We start from the raw sequence: 18,332 nt of genomic DNA on the forward strand, positions 1-18,332 counted from the left end.
GACGTGTTGCCTGTGAACGTCACATTAAAGCCGCTGTTGCTGTAGTGTGTGTACGTATCCTGCTGATGAAGTTCGGGATGTCGCCCAGTGGTATGTGACGTAATCTAACAATCAATCAATTTAAATGTATTACAAGAGCGGTGGATTCTTTATTTTCTCCCATATCGAGCCATCGTTACACAAGAAAACAAAGTATTTTACAATCAGGGCAAAATCAATGTTTTTCCTCAAACAATTCCTCAGCGTTCTGTTTTGTTTGTTTTTTATGTGCGTTGAAACCAAACAGTGACTGGCAGTATGTCAAACGGAGAGGCGATGGCTTGAATCAAACAGTTACAGCAACATGAGCCCGCGTCATGGGAACAGTTTGGAATTATCAAAAGCCTTTCTTCACGTCCGTAAACCTAAGAACATAACAATATAAACGTCATAAAAACATAATGACTAAATCTATATGTGTCATAAACTGAACTCCAAGGAATAGATCAGACAAAACACGGTCCAGACTGAATACATAATTAAGGTCCAGCACACATACACTGCAATAATTCATCTGTCTTTCTTGTCTTCTGTTTACACGCAAAAATCGAATCTGGTCAGTTATCTGAAAGCTGCATTGAGCTGGTCATGTTTGGATAGTCTTGTTGAAAGGAAGTTTCCGTTAGAAATTGAATACATATATATGGTTACCATGGGCAGTTTGCATAAAGACCATGAACAACATGGCGGCGGACGTACAGAGTGCCGAAACAAACAACAAAGTTGCTATCTTTGCCAACAACAGTAGCCGAAACGATGATTACCTTCTATCGCACGAGTTGCCAAGAGTTCCAGGGTAGCACGGTTTTCGTACAGAGTTGCGTGCCTTTGACGCACCAGTAATCAGTGATCACTGAGCCCAGATTCATGCTAAACATGTTTCCAGGTTTTCTAACACTTTACCCATGTTTGTGAATGTTTCAGCAAAGCTGTCAACATCTAAGACCATCATCATTTTGACCTAAAGTTCGAACCGGCATTGTTCAACGCTCACTTGTTCTTATCTAACTGAATACCTCTGATTAGTATATAAGGTCACAGTTGGGAAGTCTTCTATGTTATTCCCTGTTACATAAACCACTACCTATAGTGATAAAACAATTCATTCGTCGATTTAAATGTGCATTCGGCACCGTGTTCTACATGGTCGCATTTTCACGTAATCGGTTACGTTTTCACTGCAACTGGGGGCGTACTTGAACATGTTCTGATCTCATTTGAACAGCAAAGGATTCACAGGCATTTCAAACCAACATACTTCCATCATGTTTCAGATTACTTAATGTGTATGCAGTACGTTCCGAGAGTTATTTTGATGAGCATAATGGAAAACGAGATAGCTATGAATATGAGGAGAAACTAAATATTTTTACTAATATCAACAGATTCAATCATGACTGAATGTGAGACCGGAGGGTAAATTGAAATAGTCACTGTTGATGTCTTGGCAGGTGCTCATTGCAGTTAGCAAAATATATTTCACAATCCCAGGCAAAACAACTGGCATTAAAACAATGCTTAAAATTATACGGAATTAAAAATTACCGACATTGCGGTTCGACAAGTGCACAAAAACGTAATTAGTGTCCCTAAATATCGTGTTGAATTACAAGACGTACTGTAGTATTGTAAAGACGTTTTAAAACTTTTAAATCTTGTCACCTGAGGGAAATCAAATATTCCGATGAATAAAATTGGTTGCTTGGTAACAAGACGGTAGATTCTAACCGTTAACAGTTTCAAATTTCCCAATGTGTACAGAAACACATTAGCCATCTGTGATTGAGGCTTAGACACCGAGTTAAACTCTAACACATCGATCAGTGAGGATGGAAGAAGGTCTTTAAAGATGATATTGATTATATTTGTAGACCCAGTTCCGTGTTAAGAGTTCAGTATTTGTTGTACTGTCCTGGTTAATTACATTGGCATGGGCATGTTTTCGTTAATTATGTTTCCATATTTGTCGCATCTGCGAGGAATGTGACAAAAGTCAACCGCAGTTCCCTATTTCGTTCAATATTGTGCAGAGATTCGTCCGTAGTCGGACCTCTGTGACTGTTTGCAATATTGTGTGAGAGATATTGTAGACGCACTATTGTGCAGAGATTCATCTTTAGACGCACCACTGTCATAATGCCCGTGCAATATTGTGCAGAGATTCATCTTTAGTCGGACCTCTGTCATAATGTCAGTACAATATTGTGCAGACTCATCTTTAGTCGGACCTCTGTCATAATGTACATATATATTGTGCAGATATTCATCTTTAGTCGGACCTCTGTCATAATGTACGTACAATATTGTGCAGAGATTCATCTTTAGTCGGACCTCTGTCATAATGTCAGTACAATATTGTGCAGAGATCCATCTATAGTCGGACATCTGTCATAATGTCAGTACAATATTGTGCAGAGATTCATCAGACGGACCTCTGTCATAATGTCCGTACAATATTGTGCAGAGATTCATCTTTAGTCGGACCTCTGTCATAATGTACGTACAATATTGTGCAGAGATTCATCTTTAGTCGGACCTCTGTCATAATGTACGTACAATATTGTGCAGAGATCAATCCTTAGTCGCACTACTTTCGCAATGTCCGTACAATATTTTGCAGAGATTCGTTCTTAGACGCACCACGATCTAGACTCACTTGATGTTGGTTCCTATTCTTATACTCTTAGGTTCCTTAAATGTGCTAAACATCGATGCCCTTCGTCTGTTTGGGCCAGCGTGGTGAAGCTAGAACAGTGTGCAAAGCAGCAGTAAACTCATCTCACTCGTTAACTGTTAAATATTCCTCAGAATAATATAATACGGAATGAAGATTAGCAATTTGTTTATGTATTATACTTGATACAAGTATTTGAAGGATACACGGGTGACCCTGCTGTTTGCACAGTTGCCTCCCTTATGCACTCCAAACGCCCAGGGTGGACAAAACAACCTTAGTGTTAAGACAGTCGTACGTCTGTGTTGTGGTATAGGAGTTACGCTAACCTGATCCCTGCATCACTATGGGAGTTTCCCGGCATGAGTAACCAAAGCAAACTCACTCACTCGCTCATCTTGATAACTATCGACAAGTCATGCTCATCAGCTAATGTTCAATTTGATAACTATCGACAAGGTATATTTCATCTAATTTTACAGCTACATGCAAATCACTCACTCCAACCGTCACGTGATATAATATATTTCCAAACACACAATCAAATCCACCTTGACTTCTTTGATGCAAGCACTGTGATAATACATATGATGTCAGGTAAGGTTTATTTCAGCACATGACTGATGAGAAACGTGATTCGATACCAAGATCAATAATAGAAACTCATAATTAATAATCTATATTACCTGATATACCCTGCGAAAGAAATAAACACAATACCAAAACCCATCATCTGTCACTCGCATGACAAATATAATCTCTTACGTCAAGGCATGTACGTATTTATGGTATTTAATTATAGGAACAGATAGCAGGACCGAGTAAAATAAGGATACGATGCTGATAGAGTGAACGTCATGATAATGGACAAACACAACATATCATTCAGTAGTTTCTCTACCCAACCTATATACATTGTCACGTGGACGATTGTCTCAGCAACAGGGCGTGTCTGTGTGCACATCCGTTATCGTAGCGCCGATCGATTATCAGGACAAAAGCTACCACATGCCATGAATGTTCGCTTGAAGATGTCTGAAAGTACTTTTTTGTGTTCAGTGCGCAACCTGCGGAAATGTTTTCACGACATATTCCAAGTTAACATGATCCAATCTATTGTTGATGTGAAGCGATTGTGAGAATCACTGACTGATGTTTGGCGTTTCACGAATTAAATACCACATTATAATGTATCTCTTGTAGCTGGCGTTTGCAGAGAAATGTAAGACTTGCTGCAAATGACTGTCTGAATTTACCTGTTGGAATTATCTAAATGGAACGTTGATGAAATTTCGAAATGGGGGAAATAAATATCATCTTTCGTGGTAGCAGTCATGAAATCTTTGGATCATGAGTTCGAGTTCCAAATTCGACTAAATAATGATCATTTGATTTCAAGCATCATAGCTGCGTAATTTGCTTTCAATGGAGAGGTGAATGTCTACACAACGGGACACTTTCTTTTCAGAATATATTGACATACCGTGCTATAATTGAAATATTGTCCGAAGAAGCGACAGATTCACTCACTCACTCACTCACAACGCCACTTAATCCTAGGTAATCCTAGGTGTATTCATTCGGGCACCTTGGTAACATGAAAAGAAACAGTACAAACCACTCATTGACAAGTTGAACATTTGATCCGAAAGTGATCTAGATTTATAAATAATGTCAAGTTACCTTATGAATTCAGCAAAAGAAAGAAGATTGTTTGAATGAGATACATGTAATGTGCAATGAACGAGTTCGCAGTCTATTAGGACGAACTGATTGATAATGTCAAACGAGTTATATATATGCATAGGTAACACCGGGTGTTCATTTATACGAGTGGCCTTGTTCAACCTATTTTCCCCGTGAAGGTGATCGTCATGGTCATTGGACCATTTTAAGAATTAGTTTTATGTAAAATTCAGAATGACATTTTCAGATATATATTATATATGTAATTGAATTTAATGTTTTCGTCAGAACCTGGCTGGTATATCTTTTTTTCAGGACACTGAGTCGATTGTCTCATTCTACATACAGTTTAAGAGTATATTGAAATCGATCTCCACGCATTCCCCCAGGAGTTGTCATGGAGACGGAGACGTACATTATATTTTTTTCTCTTCCAGGAAGCCTTCATACACACATACTGCAGACAGGCGCAGCTGTATTGTGCAGCTGAGGGAAAGCAAGGTGAGCTAATCTAATCTAATATATGTGCGTGTGTGTGTGTGTGAAAGAGAGAGACATAGAAAGAGAAAGAGAGAAAGTTTGTGAGAGGCAATGAGAAATTACAGCAACCTCGTTAATTCAAAATCGTCCCCGTTTAAGCAAAATTCGTATTAACGGGTTCGTATTCAGGACAAAGTTGTAAATGGTGTGATTTTATCCCTAAGGTGATTCTGTATCCAATCTGCCATACCGTAACGTACATTCATGACAATCGTGGCGCTAAGGTTCTTATATACATTAAACGCCAAAAGAAACGTTACCCTCCGTCCTTAATGACGGAGGTACCTATCTTCAGCTGGCGTTGTGACGTCTACTTCTTGGTCTGTCTACGGTGATCCCAGTCTGTCTGAAGCCCTGAATAAGTCTTATAACCGTGATACGGTGGCATCCGAGGGCGTTGGCAACAGCATTGTATGTCGACCCCATCTGCACCATCCCAATGGCTCTTCTTCTTCGTTCAGCTGTTAATCGTGGCATATTTCTCGTACTTGTGTATCAGATCATGTCTTCTAGTCTCTCTTTATACCCTATAGAACCATTCTACATGTGAAATGGATGTATACACTGCTTGAATATTGCTGCGTTTTGGCGATTGATATTGCTATGTGTAAACAGAAAATGGAAAAATGTTACTTTGCAAGCAAAAATGTTAACAAAGATAATTTTTTCACAATATCAAAGACACATTTTACTTGTTTTCACTGATGCAAATCAGCAGAAAATGTTTAAAAAGACTCATAACTCATCACAATGATTATTTTACAATTCTACACACTCTACAACAGTTGTTTCTTGTTTTAATAGTTGAAAAATGGTGACTTTAAATGGTTTATCATTGTCCCAAAGCAGAATTTTATTTCAAAATTTCTTTTGGTCATCAAAATCACTATTATTGGTTAATTTCGGCATGGACGAATAAAGGACAATTTAACTCTTCTGAAAAAGATGCATTTCACGTAAATATGAATGCATTTGAGAATTTTTTCGTGATTTGCATGAAGCTGTGTTGTTAAGCTTTCTTGTAAACTTAAACTTTCTGAAATATCTTTGATACTTTTTCAGTAATTCATAAAGGTAGGAGGGTAACGTTTCTTTTGGCGTCTAGTGTATATAAACAAGTCCATTTCTATTCGTGTATACGCATCATAAGGCCTTAGAACGCAATGGCCCGGATTAACGTGGTTTCAATGAATGTGTACGAAGTGTCTGCTGATAGATAGGACTGAAACACTTCCCCTAGATTGTGATTCTATTGATAGACCCAAAACATTTTCAATTTGCTATCTCAAACTAATATGGTTATAAACTGATTAAGTGCTAGGCTACTGAAAATTATGTTTCCTGAAAGCCAATTGCTTTTGAGATATTTATGATATAATCAACAGCTTTTGAAGCTTTGGTAGCCAGGATCGCAACTGTACAACTGATTTTACATTCATCATGAAATAATTGCTTAATATCATTTGTCGTTTCTCAATATACCAGTTCAGCGTCGTGAAAATTGACAATCCTTCTCTTGTTGCCAAAAACGAAGCCGTTTTTTAACATGCACAGGGTAATTACTTCTGCATTCGTTCTTGACAAAAACAATTTTATCCAGTGCTTGAAATCGGCGTATAGAGTTTCCAAAAGACCTATGTCTTTCTTAATACATTATGTACATATTATATTTTCACCCACTGAAAACGTCCGTATCTCTGCCACAATAAACATCTAAGATCTCTCTAAGTATACACGAACGTGTAACAAACTTTACAAATAAAGTACTGCAAACTTGGCAAGTTTCCAGTAAAGATTAGCAAAAAGGTTCTAGCTAAATCTCATATTAGTATTACAATACTGACGGGAAATTGCAATGTAATTGCTTTCTTTTTGTCGTCTATTCGATACTGGTTCCCCAGAGGATATAGCGTTTAAGTAAAGGAAGCAAAAGTTGGACACTTTAGAGCACTATAGAGCACTACATCGCTTATAGCTAGATATTAGACAGATCAATTTACAGTAGCATTCATTTACTTCACACACAATGTAACAGAGACTAAGTGCAGCGCTAAGTATGGTTCGAAGGCTAGAACTCACGATTTAATATTTTCTTCTCTATTTTATTCTGAAACCATGGTTTCTTTTTACAATGTACATCTTAAGAAATATTGGATCGTATTGTCCTCACTGACGCCAAACTGAGGTTCATTTCACAAAAGAGATGTGATATATCATCGTGTGTAAATAACACTTTCAATATTATCGTTGTAGAAGCAATTTTGACCATGTTGATGTTTTCAATCGGCATCTGAGCTTCAAACTAGCAAGACAAACAGAGTCAGACGCTTTGTGTGATTACATAATGGAACTTTCTATAAACGTGACATTTAATGCGGAATACGCTTTGAAGAAGCACTTGGTATGTTTGTGTTAAAATCAGAAAATAAATATACTATTACAAGTAAAATAGAACCGTTGGTAATGGGAGCAAACGAGGGACGGGTATCTGTGCCATTAGTACAAACCACCCTTTAGAATTTAGTGGGTCAGCGATGGACCTTTTGTCGCGTGTCATTTGTGTATTTACCTCGCCTGGGGCTCCCAGAATGATCGTTCATTGTGTTGGAAATGTGCGGCATATGGAACAAACAAATAACACTGTTAGAACTGTAAAAGGAGTCCATTAGCTGACTATTGGTGTGTCGGCTTGAACCAATTTTCACCGCAGCTTCAGTTAGAGACCAGCTCGTAAGCACTGGCATGCAAATCTCTTTGGAGACAGTCGCCGGCTCGGTGGCGTTCTCTGGCAACAAAAACGGCAATCCGGAAATGCCATTTGCGGTAAAATTGTCTCTGGAAGAGTGAGACTAAGTGTCAAAAGTACTTATCCGCCTTATATTTCAATGACTCCTCTAATGAAAGAGTAAAATTCCCCAGAGATAACCATTGACCTCTGATGAGCGAACGTAGACGGCCCGAAATGCAATATTGGTGAGCTGTTAGAGCCCTGTCATCTCGTCCCCTGTGATTTCAGGCGTTTTGGTAACAGATATGCCAAGAAAACATAAGACATGCATCGAATTGTAAGCAGAATACGCAGTGGTCTTTTCTGTTAATGTTCATCTCCCGGGAGTTTCATTAGTCAGCTCAATTCCTTTATATGAAACGCGTGTAGCTTTAAGATCGCGGTTCAGAAGAGTCTTTTGTTCTGAAGAAGTGGAGTGATATAATCTGACATATGCTTTTCCCAAGCAGGAATTAATGCAAAGGAGTATATTGTGGTTCCTATTTGATCAAGCCGTCGTACGTTGATGCCCGACAGAAACACATACAACGAACGCAAGGGACAAATACACATTCGTTTGTATAACTGGTTCCTTGCCCAGGTAAAATAATTAACATCACTGTTATGCCCAACGGAATCGGTTTTGGCAGATAATCCAGACTGGTTTGTCTCTGGCGGTGATGTTTTGAATTTACAAGGATAACCCAACTGAAGATTGTAAATTGACATGGCTCCCATGGATGAAGACAATGCACACAAAATAGCTTTTAGGAAGTGGTCAAGTGTAACATGTTATCTTTGGGATTACACTTCCTCAGTAAAGAACAAATTCTAGTACTTAATGGGTTGACCCCTATTTAGAATTGGAGTGAGTGAGTATGGTTTTACTCCGCTTTTAGCAATGTTCCAGCAATATCACGCCGGGGCACACCAGAAATGGGCTTCACACATTGTACCCACGTGGGGAATCGAACCCGGGCGTGACGAGCGAATGCTTTAACTTCTAGGCTGCCCCACCGTCCCACAGAATTCGTGATCTAGACAACCAGTTTTCATACTTCCATTATTTCGTGGACACGGCGGTGGCTGACTGGGTCAGATCGTTGCTTTTGTGTGCCCGCGATTACGTGATCACTCTATAGGTTCGAACCCCGGAAAGTGCTTTAATATGTACTTTACTGAGGAAGTGTAATTCCAGATACGTTACATTTGACCTCTTTCTGAAGGTCATTGTGTGTTGAAGGGATATTGTTGTTGAGGTTTTTGCGTGTGTGTGACGCGGCAGTCAGAATTGCTGTCCAAGAGTGCGAGGCAACCAATCAATGACATACCATCAACCATGTTACATACAGAACCGCCTATTTTGGTTGGCTTACACGACATGCATCGGGTACTGTGGGCTTATAATCCATGCCTGAATAACTTCAACAACAATTAATCTAGCCGAGTATAAATATCTCATCATGTGTTTTTAAATGCTGGTTTTGTTTCCTTGCATTGAAGCCATCTACGAGAATAATCCGATTGTACCGAAAGATTTCAACTTGAGTTTCTCACCGCAAGCAGAAAAATAATTGATTTGTAAGCTGTAGGTAGGAGAATAGTTTGCGGTACATTAACCTTTGCGAAGTAACATGAAGCGAAGATCGCGATACAGCAATCGATTTTCAAACACACAATAAGTTGTACAGAGGCAATCGGGGTTTCGTACACAGATACGTTGTTCTTGCATAAACACACAATACATAACCTTTTCTGTTTGCATTGGAGTATAGTTTACCTTAATTTCCACTACCACTCCGGCTCAGGGTGTCATTAAGTGCCTGGTTCCGACCTGATTGGTTGATCATTTTGCTAATTTGACATTCTACTTGTTGCTGGGTGATTTCGTGCAATACTATCCTCAAATAGCCATAACCACTGGACTCAAAGGGTTCAATAGTACCCTTCCAGTAATGGCCGCCTCCGTGCTGTAGTGGATCGAGTGTCAACCGTGAGAGATGAAGGTCGTTGGTTCGATCCTCACTGGCGTCATACCAAAAGACGTTTGAAAGATGATGCTTGTTGTTACTCTGCCTGGGTCTCGGCGTTAAGGGGATAACCAAGGACTGGTCATTTCGAAGCAAGTATGTTGTGTCTGAACAGGGGTCTTTGTTCTCCCGAGGCGTGAGGTTAGCACCTCCATTAATCGTTAGCTATTCCAGGCTAGAACAAGCAAACACAGATCCGCGCGCGTGTGTGTTTATGTATATGCAACGACAAACACCAAGTAAAACAATTTCAGGCAGGGCATGTAAAGGGCCAAATTGAAATAGGAACCAATAGAACACTTCTCGTAACGGTATCCAAAGGGACCAACAGAACACTTCCAGTAACGGTATTCAAAGGGTCCACAGAACACTTCCAGTAACGGTATTCAAAGGTTCCACAGGACACTCAGTTATTGACCGGGACCAATATTACACTTCTAGTAACGGTATTCAAAGGGACCAGCAGAACACTTTCAGTAACGGTATTCAAAGGGATGAATAGAATACTTCCAGTATAGGGATCCAAGAGGACCAATAGACCACTTCAAGCAACGGTATTCAAAGGGCCCACAGGACACTCAAATATTCACAGGGACCAATCGAACACTTCCAGTAACGGTATTGAAAAGGACCAACAGAACACTTCCAGTAACGCTATTCAAAGGGCCCACAGGACACTCAAATATTCACAGGGACCAACAGAACACTTCCAGTAACGCTATTCAAAGGGTCCAACAGAACACTTCTAGTAACGTTAATCAAAGGGACCAACAGAACACTTCTAGTAACGGTATTCTACGGGATCATAGAACACTTCCAGGAACGGTATTCCAAGGGATGAATAGAATACTTCCAGTATAGGGATCCCAGAGGACCAATAGAACATTTCTAGTAACGGTATTTTAAAGGGGTCAATAAAAAAGGTCCAGTATCGGCATTCAAAAGGACTCGCGAATATCTATCTTTACATCTGGTGATCATTTTAGGTGCACATCCTCTATCCGACAGCGATGTCAGATGTGGGCCATTCACTTTGCAAGAATAATAGTATATTTTCAAATTGGGAGATAAAAAATGCGTCAAAGAGAAACTACCAAAGTTCCTCGGGTCCTACAGACATTGTACATACTTTGTAGCACAAGAAAGGTTCAGCAATATACAATTCGAATTTAAAGTAGGACAGAATGCTTGCAGCCAGATGAGTAAAGCTATCATCTTAGCATTCGGTTTCCTATTTACATTTTATTACCTTTACTGATTACAGAGAATGATTGGTCTTGTTGTAGCATAACAACCACTGCCCGGAAGCACAGTTAATTGCACGATAAAGTTTCCACAACTATCCGATTGATGATGTACGTCTTATCAAACAAATTGGCAAAATAATACCAATCATCCCTCTGAGCAGCACTTCGAAACTAGTGCAGTAGATTAAAATTTCCAATGGCTTTGATTGCTTATTTTGAAGATTTATAACTGAGAAAGACGACACCTGGATTTACTGTCAGTACCAACATTCTCACTAAATGAAAAAATGTATCGTTTGTAACAGATAGCTGTGGGTATCACATGTACAGAACAAATGTCTTTAAAATAATTCTAAGACCGGGCATCGTTATAATTAGGGCTCCTTGCCTTTAGGCAGGAGACCTATTGTAATCGTTCGGATTATTATTATTATTATTAATTATTATTCCGCCGATGTTTGTACCAAACATAACTCCCTAACCAATGCTCCGAATAGCTTACAGTTTGACAGCAAATATCTCAAGAACTAATTGTTCCAACACTTCCACATCTCTTGTACAGATGCACAATCGAATTCCCAACAATTTTGCCTGGATTGGTCAAGTCGCTAAAACGTACCGTTTGGCAGTTATTTTTGTTTTCAGTTTTTGGCCGTGTTTTTCAGCAGTTTTCTGAGTAGTTTGCTCCCGAAATGTGCTGAGCTTAAACCACCAGCTCTAGACATTCCAAACTTTCCATAACTGATGTCCAGTAACCATTGTGCACATTCTGCACAAAAGAGTGCCAGTATGGTAGACGAAGTCTTGGTGATTCCAGAACACTAATTGTTTTGACAGTAGATCCAAGAACAACTGAGATACAGCCTTATAAAGGGGAAACTATTTCTTCTCCAGAACTTCTTAAAAGGTACATCACCCCCGCGACCCCGGCTGTATTTGGAAAATCCGCTCGCCTGTCAAAAACGTGTTCTGGCTCCGTTTTGGACGATGATTTCTAGCCCTCAAATACAATAGATAGAACTAAAGCCAAGGAGCCTCCATCGTTGCTTGCAACTATATTTTAGTGTATGATTTGATTTGAAGGTTATTGTTCGTTTCATTTACACAACTGTGAACGTCAGCGGGTCCTGGTTCGTCTAAGGGACGTTACTTTGCATACCTTGCTTAACATTTCCTCAACATCATACGTGGCTTCATGCAATGGAATGTTTCAGACTAGGTCTCTTCATCTAGAAAATATTATGTAGTTTAGAAACATTCTCAAATTTAGATTTACTCCGAAGATTTGCCTGCTAAGGTTTTAACCCATATCATGAAGCAGAGCATATTTCTGCTGTCTCATTTTCCTTCATTTTCCTGTGCAAGGTATACCTGAAACCAAATGAATATTTCTTACGCTGTATCTCGGTTACATTACTGAAACGATGCGGTGTCGGTTGTTTGTTGTAACCTAATACTTTGTGATTCTGTTAAAGTTAAATCAATTTGTTGGGCACACATAAGGCTTCTGCTTGCTCTGCTCGGCATGGAGACACAACCAACAACACTGCTGGACATTTTGTACCCTGTCTGCTTTTCAAGGTGTCTTTTAAGTTGCAGACAGGCAAATCTATTTTGCATTATTGATACGTTCGGTAGATAAAGCTTTCTGAAAGCACTGGGTGTCATATGATTACATTTTTCGATAAAAGTATTCATTTCTCGTTATATTATCGAATTTGCATATAAGTAAAATGGTTAAATATAATAAAGGTCACGCGTTGCTATAGAAACCCATAAAGTACATCCAGGGAGGTAACGCGACATAGACAGGTATGAATATGTAATAACTGTATTGACATTCACAATGCACTTATATTTTATTATCAAACGTGTAACTACCGAAATGTAAGCACAGACAGATCAGTAGATGGGGATCGATCCGCTGACCTTCATCTCTCCGGACAGGCGTGATGTGGCTGGTTGGTCGGTTTGTTCTTTAACGCCGTACTCAGCAATATCTGTAGACTGGACCAGACAATCCAGTGATCAACATCGATCTACGTAATTGGGATACGATGACATGTGTCAACCAAGTCAGCGACCCTGACCCCCCAATCCCGTTAGTCGCCTCTTACGACAAATATGGGTTCTGCAGACCAATTCTTCAGGTTTCATGGACAAGAGTGAGTGAGTGAGTTTTTACATTAATTTTACAAAAATAATCCAAGTATGATACGGCGTCCAAAAGGCGAGCACAGTGATCAAACGGGGATGTATTAGTGCCAAGGCTTGTGAAAAATCCGAATATAGAATGATGAACGAGACATATGCCACATCCTTTACCTGAAGATACACCAAGTAATCAGAAGGTAAGCCATGACCGAATAACACAATACTTATGAAATACTTTATTACCGAACGTAGTTCTGTCTCCTTCCTCTAATACTGATTCTTGTCTCGCCTATTTTTAGAGTTCTATATTTCAAAATAACACAGACATTCCCAGATCATGGCGCCAAACTAATCATACCACTGCCTGTGATACTGTTTGCATCGATCCCGGTGTAAACTGTTGAAATAGTGGATATATTGTTGCGTGCTGAATTCAGGTGTGGCATTCGTCAATGTTTTTGACGTCAAATCTACTCGAAAATAGACATTGCTAGAGGTCGGGGCATGATGACAGATAGGTTTCTAGGCATACAAATTGCCATAAATCCATAGGCCGATCTGAAAATATATCATTTTTACCGCGGCATGCCAGCGTAATGGAGTAGGAAACACTATATAGTCCCGTTCTTTTACGTTTATCAATCTGTTAAAACGAACAGGGGCATGTGACGTTGACAAAGTAAAAATCCTAATCTGGATGACAGGTAGTCGTACTAACGATCATCTGATTTTGGTGCGAGTGAGTATAGTTTTAAACCCCTTTTGCAATAGCCAAGCAATTGCTGGTCGTGGGAACACGAAAAATGTGGTTCACAGATTGTACCCATGTGAGGAATCATAGTCTTCCTTGTGGCGAGCTAAGTTAACGCTTCAAGTACTATTGGCCACTCCACAGCCTTCTGTTTCTGGAAGCTAAGGGTCTGTGATGAACCCTTCAAAAGGAATACGGGCGCCTCAACATGAAGTGTCTCTTTTCTTTTTATACGGGCGGTGGGGTAGCCTTGTGGTTAAAGCGTCGCTCGGCATTCGAAGACCCGGGTTCGATTCCCCACATGGGTACAATCTGTGAAGCCCATTTCTGGTGTCCCTCGCCGTGATATTGCTGGAATATTGCTAAAAGCGGGGTAAAACCATACTCACTCACTCACTTTTTATACGGATACATATAATTGTTATATTGTCATTCTGAATAGAATTACATCACTAAACAATTATTGTCAGAATCTGTTGTTGGCACAATCGTACTACAGGATAGCGGAAGGCAGATAATATAGTAACTATTCGGTATCAAATATTACATTTGACATTTGTTATGGATAACAAATATGTTACAATTTCAGTGCTAAATGTATGTTGTTTTCGCCTCTATTTTGCATTTTATGCATAATAAAATCTTTTCAGTGGACAGTCGAGTCTGGTTATGTTGACTTTGTAAATTTAAATAAGATAGATTGTCTACTGTCTTGGACACTGGCGCAATATATTTCAATCTATTTTTAGCAGACCCATTAAGAATGGCGATAACACGCTTTCACCTGAATGAATATACTCAAATATCAATTGGAATGCCACAATTATTATTGTTTATTAAAGAGCAAAAACCGATATTAAAGAATGGATGATTGGTGTGATCAGTACGTTTTATGATTGTAACATATATTTTCAGGTCCGCCTGGAAGACCAGGAGGTAAGGGGTCTAAAGGAGGAATTGGCGCATCAGGTGGGTACTAGATATAGATAAATATAAACACATTGAATTTCCAGAAAGCAACTGACTAATGTAGAGTTTGCTTCAGTTTAGATTTTCTGCTTGTTTACTCCATGATATCAAAACAAAGGACGCTAGGACGTTTTTTATTTGCATCATCGGGACGAGATGTGTTCCTGACACACACAGAAGTGTTGATTGCGGGAGTTCAAAAAGCAGCCATACGACCACGCAAGCGCTCGCACGCGCGCACGTAGATACATACGCACTTGCTCATGCACGTCACCTTATGGTTTGATATTGAACGCTGACAGAGACATCACTACCATCAGGGAACTACAGCTGCTATTACTTGTGCTGAGTTAATTGCTTGGTCATATACTCATGCAAGAGGTAAAAATACATTCTGTACCTATGGTTTTGCGTCGCTTGTCCCAGTCTCCAAGCAATATGAGGGCGGGGGACATCAGAAATACATTCTGTACCTTTAAGCGAGTGAGGAGACTGTGGTTTTGCTCCGCTTTTAGCACTCTCCCAGCAATATTAGGGTGGGGGACACCAGAAATGGGCTTAATAAATGCATCCTGTACCTTTAAGTGAGTGAGTGTGGTTGTGCCTCACTTTAAGCAGTCTCCCAGCAATATTAGGGCGGGGGACACCAGAAATGGGCTTAATAAATGCATTCTGTACCTTTAAGTGAGTGAGTATGGTTGTGCCTCACTTTTAGCAGTCTCCCAGCAATATTAGGGCGGGGGACACCAGAAATGGGCTTAATAAATGCATTCTGTACCTTTAAGTGAGTGAGTATGGTTGTGCCTCACTTTTAGCAGTCTCCCAGCAATATTAGGGCGGGGGACACCAGAAATGGGCTTAATAAATGCATTCTGTACCTTTAAGTGAGTGAGTATGGTTGTGCCTCACTTTTAGCAGTCTCCCAGCAATATTAGGGCGGGGACACCAGAAATGGGCTTAATAAATGCATTCTGTACCTTTAAGCGAGTGAGTATGGTTGTGCCTCACTTTTAGCAGTCTCCCAGCAATATTAGGGCGGGGACACCAGAAATGGGCTTAATAAATGCATTCTGTACCTTTAAGTGAGTGAGTATGGTTGTGCCCCTCACTTTTAGCAGTCTCCCAGCAATAAATTAGGGCGGGGACACCAGAAATGGGCTTAATAAATGCATTCTGTACCTTTAAGTGAGTGAGTATGGTTGTGCCTCACTTTTAGCAGTCTCCCAGCAATATTAGGGCGGGGACACCAGAAATGGGCTTAATAAATGCATTCTGTACCTTTAAGTGAGTGAGTATGGTTGTGCCTCACTTTTAGCAGTCTCCCAGCAATATTAGGGCGGGGGACACCAGAAATGGGCTTAATAAATGCATTCTGTACCTTTAAGTGAGTGCGTATGGTTGTGCCTCACTTTTAGCAGTCTCCCAGCAATATTAGGGCGGGGGACACCAGAAATGGGCTTAATAAATGCATTCTGTACCTTTAAGTGAGTGCGTATGGTTGTGCCTCACTTTTAGCAGTCTCCCAGCAATATTAGGGCGGGGAACACCAGAAATGGGCTTAATAAATGCATCCTGTACCTTTAAGTGAGTGAGTGTGGTTGTGCCTCACTTTAAGCAGTCTCCCAGCAATATTAGGGCGGGGGACACCAGAAATGGGCTTAATAAATGCATTCTGTACCTTTAAGTGAGTGAGTATGGTTGTGCCTCACATTTAGCAGTCTCCCAGCAATATTAGGGCGGGGGACACCAGAAATGGGCTTAATAAATGCATTCTGTACCTTTAAGCGAGTGAGTATGGTTGTGCCTCACTTTTAGCAGTCTCCCAGCAATAATAGGACGGGGGACTTCAGAAATGGGCTTAATAAATGCATTCTGTACCTTTAAGTGAGTGCGTATGGTTGTGCCTCACTTTTAGCAGTCTCCCAGCAATATTAGGGCGGGGGACACCAGAAATGGGCTTAATAAATGCATTCTGTACCTTTAAGCGAGTGAGTATGGTTGTGCCTCACTTTTAGCAGTCTCCCAGCAATATTAGGGCGGGGGACACCAGAAATGGGCTTAATAAATGCATTCTGTACCTTTAAGCGAGTGAGTATGGTTGTGCCTCACTTTTAGCAGTCTCCCAGCAATATTAGGGCGGGGGACACCAGAAATGGGCTTAATAAATGCATTCTGTACCTTTAAGTGAGTGAGTATGGTTGTGCCTCACTTTTAGCAGTCTCCCAGCAATATTAGGGCGGGGACACCAGAAATGGGCTTAATAAATGTATTCTGTACCTTTAAGTGAGTGAGTATGGTTGTGCCTCACTTTTAGCAGTCTCCCAGCAATATTAGGGCGGGGGACACCAGAAATGGGCTTAATAAATGCATTCTGTACCTTTAAGTGAGTGCGTATGGTTGTGCCTCACTTTTAGCAGTCTCCCAGCAATATTAGGGTGGGGGACACCAGAAATGGGCTTAATAAATGCATTCTGTACCTTTAAGTGAGTGCGTATGGTTGTGCCTCACTTTTAGCAGTCTCCCAGCAATATTAGGGCGGGGGACACCAGAAATGGGCTTAATAAATGCATTCTGTACCTTTAAGTGAGTGAGTATGGTTGTGCCTCACTTTTAGCAGTCTCCCAGCAATAATAGGTCGGGGGACACCAGAAATGGGCTTAATAAATGCATTCTGTACCTTTAAGTGAGTGAGTATGGTTGTGCCTCACTTTTAGCAGTCTCCCAGCAATATTAGGGCGGGGGACACCAGAAATGGGCTTAATAAATGCATTCTGTACCTTTAAGTGAGTGCGTATGGTTGTGCCTCACTTTTAGCAGTCTCCCAGCAATATTAGGGCGGGGGACACCAGAAATGGGCTTAATAAATGCATTCTGTACCTTTAAGCGAGTGAGTATGGTTGTGCCTCACTTTTAGCAGTCTCCCAGCAATATTAGGGCGGGGGACACCAGAAATGGGCTTAATAAATGCATTCTGTACCTTTAAGTGAGTGAGTATGGTTGTGCCTCGCTTTTAGCAGTCTCCCAGCAATATCAGGGCGGGGATATTAAAAAATGAGCTTAACACATTTTATAAATGTAGGAAATCGACTCTTTCGTGTGGCAAGCGAACACTTTAGAGACAGCAACCCCACTCACCCCAACACTTTTTATTCTTGTCTCTCAGATATCACAACCTATCCAGAATCTAGTAAGTGCATAGTTTTGTGTAACGATAAATGCTACCCATTCATAGCATAATGATTATTTAACATGATGCAAAGTTTCATCAAAAGGTTAAACCGACACGTTTCAAGGTACCAGCCAAGCTTACCCGTTTTGCCCAAAGAGGCGTTACAACTGATACATGTCTTAACACTGTTCAAGGTGATGATTTAGATTGGTTGTTGTATGGCGTTAACGTTATACTGTCTACCATCCTTGAGTCGAACTTACGATATCTCGAAGTCCTTGCAATTGGATCCTGGATATCCCTCCT

At 40.3% G+C, this 18,332-nt stretch overlaps 1 protein-coding gene across 1 annotated transcript in view; it reads left to right on the plus strand.

Annotated features, from left to right (window-relative positions):
* LOC124256558 (collagen alpha-1(X) chain-like) overlaps positions 1–18,332 on the plus strand; it is an 84,578-nt gene that overhangs the window by 48,542 nt on the left and 17,704 nt on the right. The window contains exons 2-3 of the mRNA XM_046690541.1: positions 4,837–4,900; positions 14,804–14,857. Coding sequence (XP_046546497.1) covers positions 4,837–4,900; positions 14,804–14,857 — 118 coding nt within the window. The remainder of the gene's footprint in view (positions 1–4,836; positions 4,901–14,803; positions 14,858–18,332) is intronic.

This window comes from Haliotis rubra, unplaced genomic scaffold (genome assembly GCF_003918875.1).
Source record: "Haliotis rubra isolate DU_JTF1 unplaced genomic scaffold, ASM391887v1 Scf63, whole genome shotgun sequence".
In the NCBI taxonomy this organism is placed as follows: Eukaryota; Metazoa; Mollusca; class Gastropoda; order Lepetellida; family Haliotidae; genus Haliotis; species Haliotis rubra.